Consider the following 20,420-nt stretch of genomic DNA (forward strand, 5'->3'; position numbering starts at 1 on the left):
CAGCAGACCAAGTTAAAAAATATATTGTTTTTCTCTCTTTTCTAAGTATTTATTACAAAGCATCTGTCATTCCACACCAAGTCTTTATAACCAGTGACAGTCATTTCTCCTGTAACTGAGGCAAAGTTGGTGCTACTATTGACAGAGTTAATATTTGAAAATGAGCCTCCATGACGGGGAGAGTTCTAAGGTGAAAGCAGCAGACACCATTCTGCCTTTCTCCCTCCTTAGGGACAACAGAGCCTGACTGTGTTCTTTCCAGAGTTCATATGTCACCTTGGGCTTCTGTTTGGGGGATATTGGGTAGCTCCAGAATTCAAGCTGTGACCAAGGAAAAGAGGCAAAAGGCAAGTCAGCATGTTGTTTACATTTTCTTGATAAGCAAAAGGACTGTGCCAATGTGGCCCTGGGTATAACTACTTAACAGATTATAGAAAAGAGAGACAAAAGGAGAAGACAGATAAAGCCAGTTCTTGCTAGAGCATGAGAAATGGACAAAGACGGCCAAAGCAATGCCCCATTGGAAGGGACTTGAAATGTTCTCCAGGCCAGGCCAGAAAGGCCACCATGTTCAGTCCATTAAAGCAGACTCACCTGATACCTTATTAACCATTTCAGAAAGAAAGGCATAAAAAATTTTGCCAAGCTCCACTGACTATGACACCAGAACAGGAAGAGCAACTGAACAATACTATTTGCTTGTTTTCATAGTCCTTTAGTCTTTGAGTTTTGAAATTACTATGGTCCTTAATGATGATCCTTAATGATGATAAGTATGATCTTGAAGTGGGGAACACTCACAGATTCTAATTTTCATCTCCTGTTTTCCTTTTATTAGGCCAAAGTTATAGCTGGGTGACGATCCACTCACATTTGTCTTGGGAAATAGGTTTCAAAAAGTAAGAGCTGCAAATACCTCTGTGGCTTCCCTCTGTTTCTTTTGTGTAATAGTTCACTCCATTGGCTGCCACTAAAGTGGAAAAAGTGCCTCAGAAATGGAATGCTCATCAGCAACCATTTTTCTGCCCTGCAGAAATGAGTGAACATGGGCTCCCCCTTGGCTGAGTTTGCCTACAACTTCAGGGCGAAAGCAACCTGTTTCAAGATCCTCCTTGGTCAGAGGTTTGATGTATCTAAGGATGATTTGTGCCTCCAGCTCTGCTTTTTGTTTTTCATGGCATACCCAAGCAAACGGCCAGTCGTTTTCATACAGACAGCACAGAATGAGTTTTATTTTTGGTTACCTGGACAATGCCTTCTCATGATAGGGAAGGGAGATAAGCTGTCATCACCAAAGACACTTAGTGTTAGACTGTTAGGCTGATGGGTTGGAATTCAGTGAAAATCTGAGGTGTTGAAGAGTCACTCATTAGAATAACCCTGTTACTAACAGTCAAGCTGTAAACCGAGCTCTTTATAGATTGAATAATCAATACTACAAGGCCGTGATAGATTTTCTAGGTAACAGAACAAAATAAAAGAAATTACATCTTACGGGGTCATTAACACCCAATCAGGATAAACTGAATTCCTTTTTCCCCTCTTCTGATAAGCTCTTAGTTGGGCTTTAAAAATGTAAGCAGTTCCATCAGGGAAAAGCACAGCATTCCAGGAAAAGGATCCCTGGAATAGTGAAGAAAAGTATGTGGATTTTAAAGGTGACCCTGCTAGCCATGGTATCTTTTAGGAGAAAATATTTTTCCCTCTCAAAGGGCATGTGATACCTGACTTGCCCAAGTGAACCAAGCCTGTGTAGCTTGCCTATTACAGAAGAATTCACATTATCCTGGAGCTCCCTGCCTTTTATATGCCAACCCATCCCTCGAACCTCTGTATTTTACTGTTTTAAAGCTAAGTGATGACATTTGGATGTTACATATTTGTTGCAGTTTCTATAGCTCCTTTGTAGAAAAGGCACCATATAAATTCAATAAATAAATAAGTAAACACAGATAATATAAATTCCTGCCTCAGATTCTGCAGAGAGAGGGAAAAGTCCTCCTCTGTTTTTTTAATCACTAAGTCACCAATCATTATAACTGGTGGGAGGTATAAACCGTAGAAACATATTTAGAGCTCACTACAGTTTAACAACACCTATTTCGGAGGCAGGAAGCATGAGGAACAAAGGGTTTTTTTTTTTTTTTTAAATGTACTTGAATTATAGCTGCTGGAACAGCTAAGAAATAAATCTCTCCTCACTCTTCAGATTGAACCTTATAAAGAGGGGTGGAAGGAAGAAAAGAGATGAGGGAGACGTCTGACACTGAATTTTAGGCTTTTGCCAGAAGACTGCTGCTTCCCAAGGGAGTTTAAAGTTGGCCATAGGAAGCTTCTAGTTACTCCACCCAAGCTGTCCACATGAAGTGCTTCTTTCCTGCACTAGTGAGGGAAGTTGGTTGAGAAGAGACATATGTGGGACATGGCTCGGTCAGGAAACAGATTTTTTGTTGGAATTCTGTACGGCAAGTAGAATGGTAAAAACTAAGATTCAGAATGGACTTAATCACATGTGTTAACTGTCACGAGGTCCTTACTTGAAACTACGCTAACATTCCTGTTATACTTGCCTCAGTTCTCTCTCTGGCTTTGGCACATGAATTCTGATGCTGCCTCTTTGCTGTCTTTTCTCTCCTCATGAGAAGCTGGGTGTTTATGAAGTTGGGTCCTTCACTAAACCTGTTACATATTCTCTTCCCATGGAGAATGAACCAAGGAAAGGGGCTTTGCTGAATGGATTAGGAAGAGAAGAAAAGGCACGAGGAAAGGAAAAGAGAGGAGAATAGGAAAAGGGGAGGCTGGAGAAACAGAGGGGGAGCAGGACGGGAAGAGGGAAAGAACCCCTAGGCTTAAAACTTCCATAGAATTTCTAAGAAAAAGTCAGCCAGTATCTAAATCAGGCACTTTCAGGCTCTGCTGATGGAATGAATGTCCTTGAGGTGGCCTTTGCAGCACATATTCCTTTACAGACAATGACAGACTAGGTCCTTGGTCCACTTAAGGAGGCTTTAGAGGGGCATCTGACCTTAGAAAGGATGGGCTCACTAACAGACTGAAACATGGTTAACAGTCTGGGATGAATAAGAAGTAATTTTGTATTCAACAAAGCTGTTACATATTCATTTCCAAATGTGCCTGGAATCAAACCAGGCCATCAGAAGTCAGCATAACCAAGCAATTCTATCCTTCACCCCATGTTCACTTTTCAGATCTGACACATTTCCATTCCCCTCTGAACTTGCAATCTCCGGGCCTCTCAGATAGGAGACTTTTCCATTCTTTCCATTCTCAATCCTCTGATCTCTTAGAGATGAGACAATTCTATTTTCACTGTACTGATTTAAGAAATACTGATAGGAAAAAAATAAATATCTGGTTTGGCTTCCCACCCTCTCTAAGATAAATCTTAGCAGTTCTGGGAACATTAATTAAAGTGAATGGGTGGCTGCTTTTAAAGTTAAGATATTTCCTTGTCCGGTCATCTTATTCAGGACTGTTGAGGTCGGCACACCAGTTACCCTCTTAATTAGCGAGTCTGGTAATGTTTGTAGTCAGAGAAAGGTGCTTTCTCCAGTGGGAAGCCCGAATGTCCTATCCAGCACCTGTACATTTTTGAAGCTCTCATACCTCCTTTTTGTTGTGTGCCGCTCTCATCCTCTTCTAGATCATGCTCTTCATCTGTGGGGATAAACATGATCAGCATTAGCAATTAGTGGTCAGTAGTCTGTTATTTGTACTGACGGGTCTTCTTTCTCTGAGCTCATCACACTCTCTTCTTTAAGGCAATAATTACCATTTTTTAAAAAATCATCTCTCACCTTCAACTGGCCTTCTCTTATTTCCATCTCTGTTCATTCATTCACAAACATTTTTAAGTGCTTACTGTATGCAAAACACTGCACTAGGAACTGGAGATGCAGTGATGGACAAGACTGGCCGGGTCCCCGCCCTATGGAGCTTCCAATCCACTGGATTATTTAGGTGCCTATTACTAGGCTCCTAATCCTTTTCCTCAAACCCTATTTCTCCTCCCGTTCTAGCATTCTCTTCAAAATGTATTATCTCCACATAAGCATCCAGAATTTCTGTGTGTGAAGCTAAGCACGTGTTTAAACCCTCTGTGATTAATTACTCCTTAATGTATCAAGCTTTGTTCAGCTGTCACAGAAGCTGGTCATGTACACAATTTTATGTTCTTAGTACTTGGGGCTTGTAGTTATCTTTTTTACTCTTGTTATTCAGCCTGCTTCACTCATGAGAGTGGAAGCTCCTGAGGGCAGTTGGAATGAATGGCAGGTACACAATGAATTCTAAGTCAATGCTATTTTCTAACTCCATCCAAGTGTTTATATGGTCAAAGTCACAACATGACTGGCCTAAGTTTCTTACCCTCATTAACCTGTTTCATCCCAGACTTCGTACTATCTGATAACATGGGAATTGGATCCTTATCAAGAAAGCATGAGTACCAGAATCATATTAAGCTATTTTATATGTGGGGTAAAATGCACAGAAATACACTTGCTGTTCTCCTTTTCATCATTACCGCCCTCCACACACACACACACACACACACACACACACACACACATGGAATGAATGGAGCATAAAAAGGAACATTTTGAGGGCTGAATACTCAGTTTCTTCCGGCCACATGTACTTTCCTTTCTCTCTGTGGATCTTAGGGCACTTACCTGTCTTGCTTCCCCATAGTTATGCCATTAAATGGAAACTTTGAGGCGATGGCATAGGACAGCCCTCCCCCCCCCCCTTAAATATAAGGTTTATAGGGCAACATGAGTTCTGGTATGTCAGACTAGGGGAAGTAAACTCTAAGCTCATAACTAAGAAGAAACGGCATAAAAATATATTAAAACACTACAGAGCATTAAAGAATTGCAATTGAGTTCACATACAAAATGATATAGCTCCCCTGAAAAAATTAAAATTAATATTGTTGGGATTGATACTTTGGGAAATAAGTCACGTTACCAAGATTTAAAAATATGTGGGACTTCCCTAGTGGCGCAGTGGTTAAGAATCCACCTGCTGGGCTTCCCTGGTGGTGCAGTGGTTGGGCGTCCGCCTGCCAATGCAGGGGACACGGGTTCGTGCCCCAGTCCGGGAAGATCCCACATGCCGCGGAGCGGCTGGTCCCGTGAGCCACAACTGCTGAGCCTGCGCGTCTGGAGCCTGTGCTCCGCAACGGGAGAGGCCGCGATAGTGAGAGGCCCGCGCACCGCGATGAAGAGTGGCCTGCGCTCGCTGCAACTGGAGAAAGCCCTCGCACAGAAACGAAGACCCAACACAGCCAAAAATAAATAAATTAATTAATTAATTTAAAAAAAAAAGAGAAAAGGGAAAAGGAAAACAATTAAAAAAAAAAAAAGAATCCACCTGCCAATGCAGGGGACACGGGTTCAAACCCTGGTCTGGGAAGATCCCACATGCCGCTGGAGCAACTAAGCCCATGCGCCACAACTACTGAGCCTGTGCTCTAGAGCCCGTGAGCCACAACTACTGAGCTGCGTGCCCTAGAGCCCGTGCTCCACAACAAAGAGAAGCCACCACAATGAGAAGCCTGCGCACCGCAAGGAAGAGTGGCCCCCACTCGCCGCAACTAGAGAAAGCCCGTGTGCAACAACAAAGACCCAACGCAGCCAAAAAAAAAAAAAAAAAAAAAAAGTGATATATGATATCTAGCTCTCTCTATATATAGATATAGGTAAATATATATCTGCCTTATAAGATTCTGTGGGAAAAGGACTCAACTCTACTTATCTCCATGTATGACCTTGCAGACAATTTCCTACTTACCACCTGTAGTGCTCCTCCACCTCTCCATGAGGAATAAAGATGTGAGATAATGGAGGAGTGAAATCAAATATGGGAAATAGATCACGCTGAAATAAATCATGTTAAACATCATTCTTTGCACATTGTCTTCTTATTACTTGCCCACTTCTTTCCTTCCTCTGCTATGATGCTTTTCCTTTTTGACGTGGGACCAATTTCACAGGATTGAAAACATTCAAAGAAGAGCTGGTACGTCCTCAGTTTTAGAGATACCCAATAATTTGGACAGAGAACAGCTCTTTTGCTGATATCAAACATCTTAATCACAAAGACCAGTAATTTGCTGTGCTTAGGCACTTTTGCAGAGAGGGTTTGTTCTGCCTTTGCTGTCTGTGTGCAGATGTCTCTTCCTCCCAATTCTAATCAATGTAAATTGGGTCAGATCTCCGCTGTGAATTACAAATTGGATCCGAAGTTGGAGGGTCACCGTGCCTGCTACTCCACCTCCTTCCCACCACCATTAGATGGGAAGCTACACCAAAGATCTTTTCTAAATAAATCAGACTTTATTGTAAAACGTGGCCACTGACGAGACATAACCTCATTAGCATTGATTTTAAAATAAATTATTGAAAGTGTCTTGCCTGCTTTTGCATTTGTAAAATAGGAGAATGTAAACGTATTTGCAATGATAAAAATGAAAACTAAAACTTGATTCCTTTATCCTTTCAGGCAACAGCACTTAATCCAGTCATGATACAAAAATGGAAAAAGTAAAACTCTGCTTTATTTATGCAGTTCAATTCCAGAACAGATACTCTGATTTCCATTGCGCCTGTGGAGTCACCTAGAAAGAAAGCAGACTGTTGGCCGTAGATCTTATATATCGTTTGCCACCATTACTAAGTGCTATGGTGATGGATGTGAACCGGGAAGCTCCAGTCCCTACATCTGTTCTATCTAACGTTGTCCTTCCTGGGTGGCTGAAAGTGGGCTCCAGTCAAGAAGCCTAGCTGCTGAAGTGAGAGGCTGGGTGCTGTGCCTCTGTGGCCTTTGAAAGAGCGAGTATGGGGACCATCATCTGGTGAGGAGAGTGCCCTCACAGAGTACAACTCTGAGTGAAAGGCACACCTCTCAGCACCTTCCCAGCTTCAGAGGGCACCATACACACAGAGGCATACAATTTACCTTGGATCCTTCAGTGAAATCAAACTGGTATTTTTCAAACTCCAAAATCAAGAAAACTGATTATATGGCAACAGAAAAAAAGTCTCTTTGCTCACGAAAGGGGGTTGAACAGCCAAATTTCTCTCTCTTTTTTTTCATCTGTAAGGTGAGGCTTTATTTTTTTAAAATTAATTAATTGGGCTTCCCTGGTGGCGCAGTGGTTGAGAATCTGCCTGCCAATGCAGGGGACACGGGTTCGAGCCCTGGTCTGGGAAGATCCCACATGCCGTGGAGCGACTGGGCCCGTGAGCCACAATTACTGAGCCTGCGCGTCTGGAGCCTGTGCTCCGCAACAAGAGAGGCCGCGGTAGTGAGAGGCCCGCGCACCGCGATGAAGAGTGGCCCCCACTCGCCACAACTGGAGAAAGCCCTCACACAGAAACGAAGACCCAACACAGCCAAAAAATAAAAATAATAAATAAATAATAAATAAAAAAATTTAAAAAAATTTAATTAACTATTTATTTATTTATTTATTTATGGTTGTGTTGGGTCTTCATTGCTGCACGCGGGCTTTCTCTAGTTGCAGCGAGCGGGGGCTACTCTTTGTTGCAGTGCACGGGCTTCTCATTGTGGTGGCTTCTCTCGTTGTGGAGCAAGGGCTCTAGGCTCGCAGGCTTCAGTAGTTGTGGCATGCGGGCTCAGTAGTTGTGGCGCACGGGCTCTAGAGCACAGGCTCAGTAGTTGTGGCGCACGGGCTTAGTTGCTCCGTGGCATGTGGGATCTTCCCAGACCAGGAATCGAACCCGTGTCCCCTGCATTGGCAGGCGGATTCTCAACCACTGTGCCACCAGGGAAGCCCCTGGCAGGTGGATTCTTAATCACTGTGCCACCAGGGAAGTCCTGAGGCTTTAATTTTAAAAAGATTATTTTGAAAAAAAAATTTTTTTTAGGCTAGAGAGCTTGTTGAACTTCTTTATAAGAATATTATTAGGCATTTTAGCATGACATCTATTACAATACATCTTCATTTAAGAAGGAAGTAAAATTTATGTGCTAGCTCAACTTCACACAGTAATAGATTATAATGGTCCTTGCTCCTAACAGGGCATATGGGACCCCAACCCTACATAGCCTTTAAACAAATTAACCTCTAAAGATTACTGACCACTTATTACATAAAATGCTCTACTTGATTCCCAAATATCTCATCTCAATTGGGAAAACAGTTGAGGAAGATTCTGTTAACTGTGCGAACATGTAAGAGAACCATGGGGTGTCACAAATTAGCATCACTATCCAGAGAGTTGGTTTCAATCAACACTCTTGGCACAATGTCAGGGACATTAAAGAGAGGCTGAGAGGAATAGGACACTGACTCCACCTCGGGGGCCCAGAGAGGAGCCAGCTTCCCATGACACCTGGCTCCTTTCTGAAGTGCTGCTCTTATATCAGCTGAACCAGGAATAAAATTCAAGAAATGACTAGATAAGAAAGAGGGAAGTCACTTCTCCCAAATAAAGCAAAGTGACAGAAGCTTAAAAAATGCCAAATGTATCAGTGTGCAAACAGATGTCAAGGTGCTCTGGTGACAGATGCAGCAGAAATACATGTACAAAGGGAACATGCAAAAAAATGGAAATAGAAACCACTCCACAGCACACATAGATATAAATCCATGGATGCTACAGCACCTCTTCAGACAACATGGCAAATATGAGCACGATACTAATAACCCATTTAATTCTCTGTTGCATAGCTGGTAATCTCAACTGTTACCTCAAAATATTTGCATCCTATCTCCATAGTATGGTCTTGATATACTAGATATTAAACTCAATTTGTGGTAACTGCAACACTTGGAATGCACTGAATTTAATTTCACAAATAATAATTGAGCACCTACTAATTGGAGGAGAAAGACCTGAATACAAATCCCTGTGGTAAAGGCTGAAACAGAGCTCAATTCCAGCTGAGTCTCTGGGAGGCTGTCACTGAGGAGACACAGCTGAGCAGAATGTGTTGGGTTTCGTAGACTGAGGGTGCGGATTCTAGGTAGAAGAAAATGCATGATTCCAGTTTTGGTGCTGACCAAAAGCACGGTGTGCCTAGGGCCTAGGGTGCATGGGAGTGAGAGGAAGAAAAGGCCAAGAAGCTCAGAAGGGGCCTGATGACGGCGTTGACTCTTCTTTGATGTTCCCCTCATGGAGTGTTGCTTTCCTATGAAGTTGGAAATTGTTTTTTCATAAACTTTGTATTTTAGGTGTGTGCTTTTTTTCTTTCCTTAGACCTCTTACTATCACCATTCCCCCTTCCTGTGGGTCTGGACAGCTGTATGGGGGAAAAATAATTCCAAAGGATGCTTGTTTCCAACCGACTCAAATTAAAAAAAAAAACCAGTTATATGCTTTATTATAAAGCAATCTGGTTTCTGGGTCTATAATAACCCTCCAGGGCAGTGCGGGCAGCATCAGAATGTGCATAGAAATACCCAGGGAGGACTCTTTGTCTCTCTTTCTGTTTGCTCTCCTGAAATCTCTCTAGAGAACACAGCCAGATTCTGTTGCCACCGCAGCTGCTGCGAGGCCCCAGTTACAGCTCTTCAGTGGTCTCAGGTGCCTTGCTGGATTCCAGGCTTGAGGCCCCAGACAAAGAGAAACCTGATAAAAGCTGTACTTTTATGGAATTTTGAATCATGAAACTGGGCCTGTGCTAGGCTGTAAAATGATTTTGGGGAGGGGTGAGAGAGGGTTCAGAAAAGCCTCCCATTTTCCACATATCACTTTAGTATTTCTTTGTTGGTAGTCCCCTACAGTTGAATCTACTGCAAAAGAGATCTTAAACATCAAGGGTCCCCGTATTCTTTTTTTTTTTTAATTTTTATTTATTATTTTATTTATTATGTTTATTTTTGGCTGTGTTGGGTCTTCGTTTCTGTGTGAGGGCTTTCTCCAGTTGCGGCGAGTGGGGGCCACTCTTCATCGCGGTGCGCGGGCCTCTCACTATCGCGGCCTCTCTTGTTGCGGAGCAGAGGCTCCAGACGCTCAGGCTCAGTAGTTGTGGCTCACGGGCCCAGTTGCTCCGCGGCATGTGGGATCTTCCCAGACCAGGGCTCGAACCCGTGTCCCCTGCATTGGCAGGCAGATTCTCAACCACTGCACCACCAGGGAAGCCCGGTCCCCGTATTCTTAACATGGATGTTCAGAAATCCCAGCGGATACCAACCCTGAAACCATGTTAACCGGGACTAACACTGCGGTCTTGGCTGAAAACCTCGAGTGCTCTGGTTTTCCCTCACGGGAAAGAGCGTGCTAGCCACGTAGCAAATGCAAATTTCCCATGATTAATGTGATGTTGTACATTTAATTTGATGATCCATACATTATTTTGATTAGGAAAACACATTTTTGTATTGACTTGGTATGTGTTACAGGCATTTTTCTTTCAGCTAGGAGGCCCATTGACATTATATTCTGGAAGGGAGGAGATCTCACTTACACCGCCTTCCACATAGAGACAATGAGGCTTGTATAGGCCCCATGCCAAAGAGGAAGGAGAAGCAAAATCATTTACAAAGCACATTTACCTGTTATCATGAGACACATGTTAGAGGCCCAAGTCATTTGACTATTGATGGGTATGCATTGTTAGCACAATGCAACCTTATTGTCGACTGTTCCTCCACCCAGCACCTGTCCTTGCAGTAAAAATGGGGCCTGAACAGAAGGCGTGATCCACTTTCCATCTGCTCAGGATTTTCAGTTTCACCTGCTCCACACATATTGCTGAAAATGTCCAACCGGACTGTGTCAGGTCTGGTTGGTGAAGGTGGGGAATGAGCCGATTCCCAATTCTTCAAGGAGGTAACACTTCCTATTTAAATACCACCAAATGGAGAATAGCCAGCATTTATTGAATGCTCCTTGTATGCCAGGGCTCTAAGTGCTTTACATACATCAGTTCCAGGCTTCGCAGGCATCCCTTTATGATAGCTACTATCGTTATCCCCATTTTACAGGTGGGAAAATCACACCTGAGAGACGGGGCAGATAACTTGCTCGAGGTCTCACAGCTAGCAGGTGGCAGAGCAGGTCCATCCTGACCTAGAGCCAGCACTTTTACCTGCAACACCATGCTGTGTCTTGCACGCCACTGCTCGGTGGGTGGTCTTGTGAGATGGTGGCAGAGGGGAGACAGTGTCAGGCTCCCTCACGTTCCCTCTCAATTCCTCCAGGATGGGTAGTGTGGCACATGCAAAACTAACAGCAATTTCAGCAGCAACAAGCTGAGTGGCACGGACAGGAAGCTAGCTGATGGAGACTTGTGTCTGAAATATTCATATTATAATTAAATGCCAATTTATCCCAACTTCAATGCTGTCTCTAAAAACTGTGATGGATAGAAGATTTTGGGAAAGAAACTGTTGGCTGGGTACGGCCTTGTCCTTTGGAAACTTAATAAGCAAGTTGGCTGCCGTTGCCCTAACCTGCGGAAAGAGACCCTGGTTTTCCTATGATGTGGCCTTCCTCACCTCTGAGGGACAGTTGTTGTGAGCATAGGGTAAGTGGCTTTCCTAGAGAAAGCCGACCAGTCTCCATGCCCTTGGAGTCCACTCCAATATCCAGACTGGTGTGAACTTTGGCACCGTGGGCAATGCCGCAATGGTCAAGGGTAGGATTTTACGAGGTGCGGGAAGGATGGTTGTTAAGAAGCCAATCATGCATTCATTGACCCCCCTGGGGTAAGGTGGTGGTCTCAATCCCATCATATTTTCTGAGGCCTCTTTCCCTTTACTCTCCTTTGCTCTGTGTGTCTGAGCATCAGTTCCCTCTTGCCTGCTCCTTTGAGGAGTAAACATGTTGCATGAAACAGCCCTTATTTGCTCCCCAGAGGTCTGGGTGGTTCTGTAAGGTTTTCCCAGAGCACTCTTCCACAGCTGTGACCCCAAGTGGAGTGTCACCTGGATATCTCCCCCAGACTGGACAGTAGTGAGTGGGATGTGAGCTCACCAGGAATCTGTGGCCAAGTTGGGGAGTACATCTCCTTTTAGAGAGTGTTGTGAATTAGATCCACCCTGCTGTTGCAATGGAGCAGACTGTGAAAGGGAAGATTCTCAGAGGAGCTGTGTTTTAATGTAGCAATTTGATTCAATTTTCCAGTCTATAAAATTACCCATCACTGCTCGTTGCTTTCTAACAGACACCTTCACTCTTAATTTAACAATCCTATCGAATTCTGCCAGGGAAATTGGAAAAATTTATCACCTGTGAAATTTTATTTTCCTTTGGTTGTATCTGTTTTTGTAAAACTTCATTAACGACGATGACTTGCTGAGGAAATTATCATTTTTTTTTTTAACTTCAGACACAAGAAATGGCTCGACCTCAACCAAGATATCATTTGCATAATAAAACACAACAGAAAGGCTGGGGAAGTTGGGACTAGCGGAGGCTGGAAGTGCTGGGAGAAGAAGCAGGCTCTCCTTGTCGGCTGGGTGGGTGGGTGAAGTCCCAGGAAGCAATGACATGGCTTCTCCCCCAGGGAGAGATGAATGTGGCGTTGCCAGGGTTGGACCCTCTTCTTAGGAAGCCTTGAAATGCCAGTTACTTACTGACAATGCTTTTTAGCAACAGCCCTGTCTTCAGGGGACTGAATGTTCTGTTCACCTTAGCTCCTACGTTCATCTGGGACTGAGGTTTAAATTGCTATAAATTTAGGCTTAACTTGAATTTCTCAGCAGAGCACTGAACTCCTGGCAAATTTCCACAGGAGCGATCTTCTGAATGGTCTTGAAGATTCAGCGTTCCCATGGTCTAACTAGCTCACAGTTAAAAGGCTCAGGCTTCGTTTTTTGCACAGTCTGACCCCCACTGTGCCCTGCACTGTTCAACAGCTGCTGTTACCCACACAGGAAGTGGCTGTGCGGGCGCAGTGATGACTATGCAGTTTTTGAGGTGCCGGTTATCATGCCTTTGTGAAAAAAGAAATACGTACAGTAGACCTGCTGTAATGGTGGGCAGAGGACACACGTTAGGCTTATTAGCAAGAGATGCAATTTGATTCGTGGTATATCTAAACTAGGCAACGGTGAGCTGTGCTCCATCAGGGCTTTACTGTGTTACTGAAAAGGCTTGTCAGCGTTTATCTATATTTCTTCAGTCTATATCCTTCATCATTTGAGGTGACTTTCCATTATCCTCACAATTACACAGAAAAGAAGTTCAAACTAGAGAATGCTGATGAAACTCGCAGTAAACCAATGAAAACCAACATGAGTATTCTTGACTCTTTAACCCGTTGACATTTGTAATAAATTACTTCACACGCAGAGATGAAAGGCACTCCCTGATCAATCCATCTTGCCCCCAGAGCAGGGGAGAGCTTCTGTGCCGGGAATCACAGAAGCTCCACGGAAGCTTCCCCATAGTGTCTCCTTCAGAGGTTTAGCTTCCTCTGGAGTTGTCAAAGTTATATTCTTCAACCAGGTCAAGAGTTTCTAAACTAGAGGAAGATAATTAGAAGATGAAATTTCTCACCTGGTAAGATTTCATAAATATCTTCTTCTTTCTCCTCCATGGGCTCTTTGAGCCCCACACTCCCATGCAAGATAATGGGTCTGCTTTGGGAACCAGGATTTGAGGAGTCAAAACCATCGATATCATCATATGTCTCTTCCTCTTCCTCTTCCTCTTTCTCCCCTTCTTCCTCCTCTTCCTCCTCCTCTTCACATGGAATGGTTAAGGAGCTCAGGTCTGCTGGGGCAGAGATGAGAGTGAATCAAGATAGGGAGAAAAAGAAAAGAATAAGGCAGGGAAGGAAAGAGGGAGAAGGAGGAGGAGGGATGAGAATAAAACATGTCAAAAGAAAATGAAACACTAGGTTAAGTGCTGTTATTTCTAGTGCGGGCCTTGGTGGCAGGAAATCTACAGAAAAGGCCAGACTAGCACTGCGTCAGGTTTAAACTATCAACATAAATCCTTCCTTGCGATAAAACTTGATCAGGATGAAGCAGCCCTGAAAAGTATGGGTGTGTGAATGAGCACACGAGGTGAAGGGAAGAAAATAGGCCAGAAGAGGAAATGCCAGCATGCCTCGTGCTGCTTGTCAAGTGGAAAACTGGAAGGGTGAGTGATGCCCTGGGTTCTCTGGATACACACAGAGCCTGGGAACTATGGTGGCTGCTGCAGGATACCTGAGCTATCACACGCTCGTCTCCCCCATGATCTCACTGCAGAATTTCAGAGAAGTTTGCTTGTACAGAGAAGAGTGGGCAGAAGTGGAAGAGGAAGAGAAAGTGGGATGTGGAAAAATATAACAGCAATACAAGACCAAATGGAACGGCTGAGCGATGTGGTTACCATGCCCTTTTGCAACTGTACAGTCTGGCTGACCTTAAAGTGGGTCACCGCGTAGAGGATGTTGAGCCATTACAGCGCTGGGGGGCACAGGGCGGGAGAGGGAGATTGGTTTTTTTATTTTAATGGGGAACTGGGAAGGTTCATTCTCTGACGTGTAGTGCTCTCTGAAACCCTTCTGAGGGACCTCTGCAGGATGGGCAAGAGCAGGCAGGGTGCTCTGGGGAAGGAAAGGATAGAGAGACATCCGATGTTCATTTCAAAACATAATAAAACTGCTCGGCTTGATTAGGCTTTTAATAAAGATTTTGCAACTATTTTCATCTGAATTCGGGTGCCACCTCATATGAGGAAGGGATCAAAGACACATTTGTGGCTTAAACCATATGTTATTATTTTGTTTGTTTTAAAATAAAATGGAATGAATAATTTCTTCAATGTGGGATTCTGAAAGTACCACAGGGTACAGCTCAATAAAGCTGCTTGGAGTTTTATTGAAGTTTACACACTTAAGGGTATATTACACGCATAAATCCAATGCACCTAGATGAGAGTGTACCCTGTAGTCTCGCCATCAATGTTCATGTTTGCCTAGTTCTAGTCTATTATACGTGATGCTCTTGGTAGATGCGATAGTTTGTTCTTGTGATAGCAAAGGCATAAACTGAGTAAAACAGGCAATCGTAATTAAAGCTCCGGTGCTTCCTTCTTTTTATCCAAAATAAAATCTTATAGCAGAATAAAAAACGGAGATAAAAAGGCTTGGTGTTTTTAGGTTGACATACTTCTCCCTAGGTCTTGGGGCCATGTACAAAGTTGGTGTTTCTGCCTTTCTGCAGAGGCAGGGTCCTGCCATGATGTATGTATACCATCATGAGGGTTATCTGATGCCAGGTGACAGGCTCAAGGTTGGCTACTTCTACCTGCCAGGCCACTCCCAGACAAGGCTTCCTGGGCCACTGTCACTGCTGTGCCTACAGGCTGGCCAGCAGAGGGTACTCTAAGAGAAGTCATTTAACATCTTCAGGCAGGACTCTTCCCATCCAAAGTAAGGACCATTTGATTGTGGCTTGGGAAATAGCAATTTGTTTTTAATGTCCAATGTCCTTGAAGGCCACCTAGATGAGTATATAGATTTCTACCTGACTAAAACTGAAGATTTTGGACCCTAAACCACATCTAGATGACTTTGGTATCATGAATTTCCTTTCCAGAATGTAAGGGGTTAGGAGGCACTGAATTGAGCTGAGCTGATTTTCAGCATCTCTTTTCTGGTGATTACAAATATTACAGATTTGCCTGTAGTTAGGTGGATGAGTTAGAATGATATCAGCAGTCATTTCCAGGTTGATGGTTTCTTTTCCTTCTGATTCACCCATGTTACTATTTGTTGTTATCATATGAGGGATATGATAGGGAGAATGGGCAGATAAAAATATATTGAAGCCTGTGGATTATATTTATGCAATATAACTTCAACTGCAAATGCACTCAACTACTACTTCTGTAATAATAATACTTACCCTTTAACAAGAAACTTATTTGATCCACCCAGTCTCTGGCCTCAGCTGGATTAGAAGCTGTAAACTAGAGAAAAATTAGTGAATTAATTTATCACTTTCACTAAAATTTCTGTGAATCCTTTAGGGAGGTTCAAGGGGAGGAACCTTGTGAGTTGACTTGCAGAGTCAAGTTGAAAGCTCAGGATACACTGCCTGCTTAATATTTAGCAAAAAGATCAAAATCCCACTCAAAGTGATATTTTTCCTTCAGCAATTTTGCATACCCAACGTTGACAGCTGGATTTGAATCCAGATTCATGTTCATGTGCATTCATTCATTTGATTGCCCATTCATTCATCAGGCATTTATTGAGAACAGTTTACAGGGAAAAAAAGGCAAACCCAAATTCCTGACTTCAGATCAATGCATCAGTTTTGGAGACAGCATACACCCTTGACATGGGAACACGACAAACTAAGTGCATTTGATAACAGCTGGATGTTGAGAGAAGACAGGGAGCACTTATCGTTGCCTATGGTAAGCCAGGGAGGCGTGTTGAAGTAATACTGTTTTGGTTGGATTTTTAAAAAGAGTTGGTGGAAGTTGGTGAAGGGAACTGGACGTTTCAGGTAGGGAGAACCAGCTGCCAAAGTTTAGAAATGAGACCATGATGTATAGGGAAGGTAGGCAGATCAGCTTGACTGGAGAACAGTAACAGATGAAGCTGGAGGATCAGAGAAGAGTTGATGAAAGGGCTCTGAGTATTAGGAATTCAGACTTAAAATGCAGGCAATAGGAAGCCACTGTAAATTCTAGCAAAAGGAGTGGGAGATTCTTTCAATAGTTGTGAGTAGGAGAGACTGAAATAGGGAGAAAATTAGAGACAGAAGACCAACTAGAAGGCTACTTAACTAGTCCTCTGGGTGAAGTGATAGGAACTTAACTATTGTGATGGCTGTAGGAGTAAATCAGAGGGGAAAGATCCAAAGGATATTATAGAGGAAGAATGCACAGACCATGGTAATGACTTGGAATCAATGGGCCAAAGAAAAGAAGAAGTAAACAAACTCTACATTCTGATTCACAAAACAGGCCAGTCAAGCATCAAGCTTTAGTAATTTTTTATTTTGAATGAATCAACTTGAAATGACTGTTCCTGAAAAACATTTTTATTATCTGGCCATTAGGGTAAGATAAAGACATGTACTATATAAGAAACCTAGATTCCTTGTAAACTGATATAGCCACTGTGGAGAACAGTATGGAAATTCCTTAAAAAACTAAAACTAGAACTACCATGTGACCCAGCAATCCACTACTGGGCATATACCCTGAGAAAACGATAATTCAAAAAGAGTCATGTACCACAATGTTCACTGCAGCACTATTTACAACAGCCAGGACATGGAAGCAACCTAGGTGTCCATCAACAGATGAATGGATAAAGAAGATGTGGCACATATATAAAATGGAATATTAGCCGTAAAAAGAAATGAAATTGAGTTATTTGTAGTGAGGTGGATGGACCTAGAGGAGTCTGTCATACAGAGTGAAGTAAGTCAGAAAAAGAAAAACAAATACCGTATGCTAACACATATATATGGAATCTAAAAAAAAAAAAAAGGTTCTGAAGAACCTAGGGGCAGGACAGGAATAAAGATGCAGACGTAGAGAATGGACTTGAGGACACAGGGAGGGGGAAGAGTAAGCTGGGATGAAGTGAGAGAGTGGCATTGACATATATACACTACCAAATGTAAAATAGATAGCTAGTGGGAAGAAGCTACATAGCGCAGGGAGAGCAGCTCAGTGCTTTGTGACCACCTAGAGGGAGGGTGGGAGGGAGACGCAAGAGGGAAGGGATATGGGGATATATGTATACATATAGCTGATTCACTTTGTTATACAGCAGAAAGTAACATAACATTGTAAAGCAATTATACTCCAATAAAGATGTTTAAAAAAAAGAAACCTAGATTCCTGTTTAAAACTTATTAATAGATATTGTCATTCTTGATTTCTTAAAAACACATTTCTGTAAAAAATGCCTAGGGAAATTGCTTTAGACTTATCATATAAATTTTTATCTGGATCTGGGTGAATCAAATAAGAACTTAATACTAAAAATAACTTAGATACATCTACAAAAGACTCTATAGAAAAGTTTAGTTTAACTTAAAAATTTTTTTGAAATTACATGATTAAGACCTAGGTCATCTTATCAAAATAAGGGTTATGATACTGTAGAAACATAAAAGAATGAGTGCTGAGAAAAACTTGAAGAGTCAAAGCATTACTCAATATTAACCTTAGCATGGCTTTTCTCTTTTTCTTGAGTTAGCTAAAGTTTTTCTAAATTGTTTTAGTAAAACTGTGATAAAAATAACCAACAAGGAGGAAACAATATGTGTATCTACATACACACATGTAAAAGTATATTTTTGGTGAAAATCACTATATTCCCATTGTCAGACATTTTTTGTTGCCTTAATTAATTTTATAATGCATTACCTATTATATTCCCTTTTATATTATATCAAAATATGTAAAAATGAACACCGTGAAGCATATCTTTCTCACCCCCACTCAGGTCCTCTAGTTCCTCAGTTGTCACTATTACTACTCAGTAATCATTGCTACCAGTATCTTAGAAATCCTTCCAGAGATATGCAATGCATCTACACACAGGAAGATTATATTGGATAGCAAGATGAATATGGGGAAATGAATTATTTTTCACTCTATAGTCAGATTTCTCTTTTTCTGGATTTCAAGGAAGGAAGTGAAGATAAGCAGTTGAAAAATAAAAAGAGTGGGAATTAAAGCCATGAAATTAGAGACTCTGAATAAAGAATTAGATTGTGTGCTGCAATAGACAAGATTCTCACCTACAGAGTGAGATGAGAAGGGGAGGGATGAAGAGACGGAAGCCAAGCAAAGGCAGTATCTAGGATAAAAGTGGCAACAGGAGGGTGGGCACGACATAGCAAAGGTGAGGACGTGTCAAGAGAGAAGGTCTTGGTAAGAAACGAGAGGTAACAAAGAAAAGATGGAACCCAGCACAGCAACCACCACTCACACGCAAAATGGAACAAAACTGCAACACTAATGAGGATCTCCATCGCCTCGGCTCATCCTACCTCATAGCTGCGCCTATCCTGGGAGGTCAGCTCAAAGCAGGATTCCTTCTTGGCATCTTTTCGCAGGTAGGGGGCCATCCGTACACTGTAGCCCTTAATGAGAAAGGTCCCTTTGGGCTGCTTGCCTGCAAGACAGGAAAGCTCCCTGTATCTCCAGAGAGATGCAACTGCCAAGGGAGGGCATCTTCTCTGGATGTAAAATAGAAGCACAGAAACAGCTGTTACATCCCTGAGGAACCACAATAGTCAAGGAGAGGTTATTACGGAAGCTTAAGAAGGGGCTACCGCGACAGCAAGGCAGATATCACTGCCAAGCTAGGGAAATGCAACGTGAAAGGTTACTTAGCCAAAAGAGTACAACAGAGACAGAGAATTTATTAGAATGTTAAGAGATCTATAATAACAGAAAGAAGGAATTATTAAAGCAGGGAGAGTGTGGCCGAAAACGTGAGGCTCTTGAAGGCTATTACAGAACTGAAACATTATAATCGGGGCCAGCAGAGCACATTTGAGGGGAGGGACAGCAGCGCAAGGGGGCATTATAAGTTCCCAGGCTCTCCTCCTATGGCCTATGTAGCATTTGGGCTAGAGTGCTCTCCCTCTCCTGCTGGTCAGGTGGGAATTTATGCTAGAGGGAGAATAATTAAAACTCAGTATTTTATCCCTCTTGCAAGAGGCCAAATTGGGAAGTAGCAGAGTACTGCTGAGTATCATTAGATGATGAGGAAGGAGATAAAAGGAAAAGGACCCTAAGTGAGTGAAAGGAGAGACTACTCTGCCTGTCACTCTCTTTTTTAAAAAATAAAATATTAGAAACAGAAAAAGAGAGGTTGGTTCCCAAAGATTCTCTGTCCTCATGGTGTGGTTCAGGCAGAACATGTAGAAGAATGGAACCTCCGTGTCTGGGTGATGCTTTCTGTCCTGTGTCATGTGGAATGAGTTGCTTTTTGATGATGATGAAAAGAGGGATGGCAGTGGGAAGAAAATATTAAAAGAAAAGAAAAAGAATCTGTCCTCACCTGGTTGAGCTAAAAGAAATACACAAACACTCTATACTTACTAAGAAAATGTCTTGGGCACAATAAGAAGTAACTGGCGAGAAGGGAGCCATGCAACAGTGCTTTTTGACACCAGAATCTTTTTTGTTAAAGTATCTCTCCTTGTTCTAACTGGCCACTAAAATGTTTTGTTGTTTCTTTGGTCACCAGATTTTATTTCACTCTGACGGCAAAATGGTCAATAAAAGTCTCCAAGCCTCTCGCTCTTCCTCTCCCTCCTCACCTTGAGTAGGAAGGATTCTGAATGAATGAACGTGATACCTAGTTTTATATCCAGAGATGCCAACCAAGTATTTAAATGCAAGGGAAATGATGAACATTTTTACAAGGACATATATGTTATATTAGTTTGAAGGTTTAAAATAAGAAAATAAAACCTGGTTGGCTTGTATGCCTAGAAT

At 42.5% G+C, this 20,420-nt stretch overlaps 1 protein-coding gene across 2 annotated transcripts in view; it reads right to left on the bottom strand.

Annotated features, from left to right (window-relative positions):
* The window catches only part of SKAP1 (src kinase associated phosphoprotein 1), a 286,843-nt gene that overhangs the window by 24,957 nt on the left and 241,466 nt on the right, over positions 1-20,420 (bottom strand). Inside the window, exons 7-10 of one of the 2 annotated variants that reach the window (XM_007176386.2) lie at positions 18,962-19,086; positions 15,842-15,905; positions 13,500-13,715; positions 3,628-3,678 (exon numbers count right to left, since the gene is read on the bottom strand). In XM_007176386.2, the coding sequence (XP_007176448.1) occupies positions 3,628-3,678; positions 13,500-13,715; positions 15,842-15,905; positions 18,962-19,086 (456 nt within the window). Of the gene's footprint in view, positions 1-3,627; positions 3,679-13,499; positions 13,719-15,841; positions 15,906-18,961; positions 19,087-20,420 lie in introns of both variants that reach the window. The other variant, XM_057536326.1, reaches the window with a different exon arrangement.

Source organism: Balaenoptera acutorostrata, chromosome 20 (genome assembly GCF_949987535.1).
Source record: "Balaenoptera acutorostrata chromosome 20, mBalAcu1.1, whole genome shotgun sequence".
Lineage (NCBI taxonomy): Eukaryota > Metazoa > Chordata > Mammalia > Artiodactyla > Balaenopteridae > Balaenoptera > Balaenoptera acutorostrata.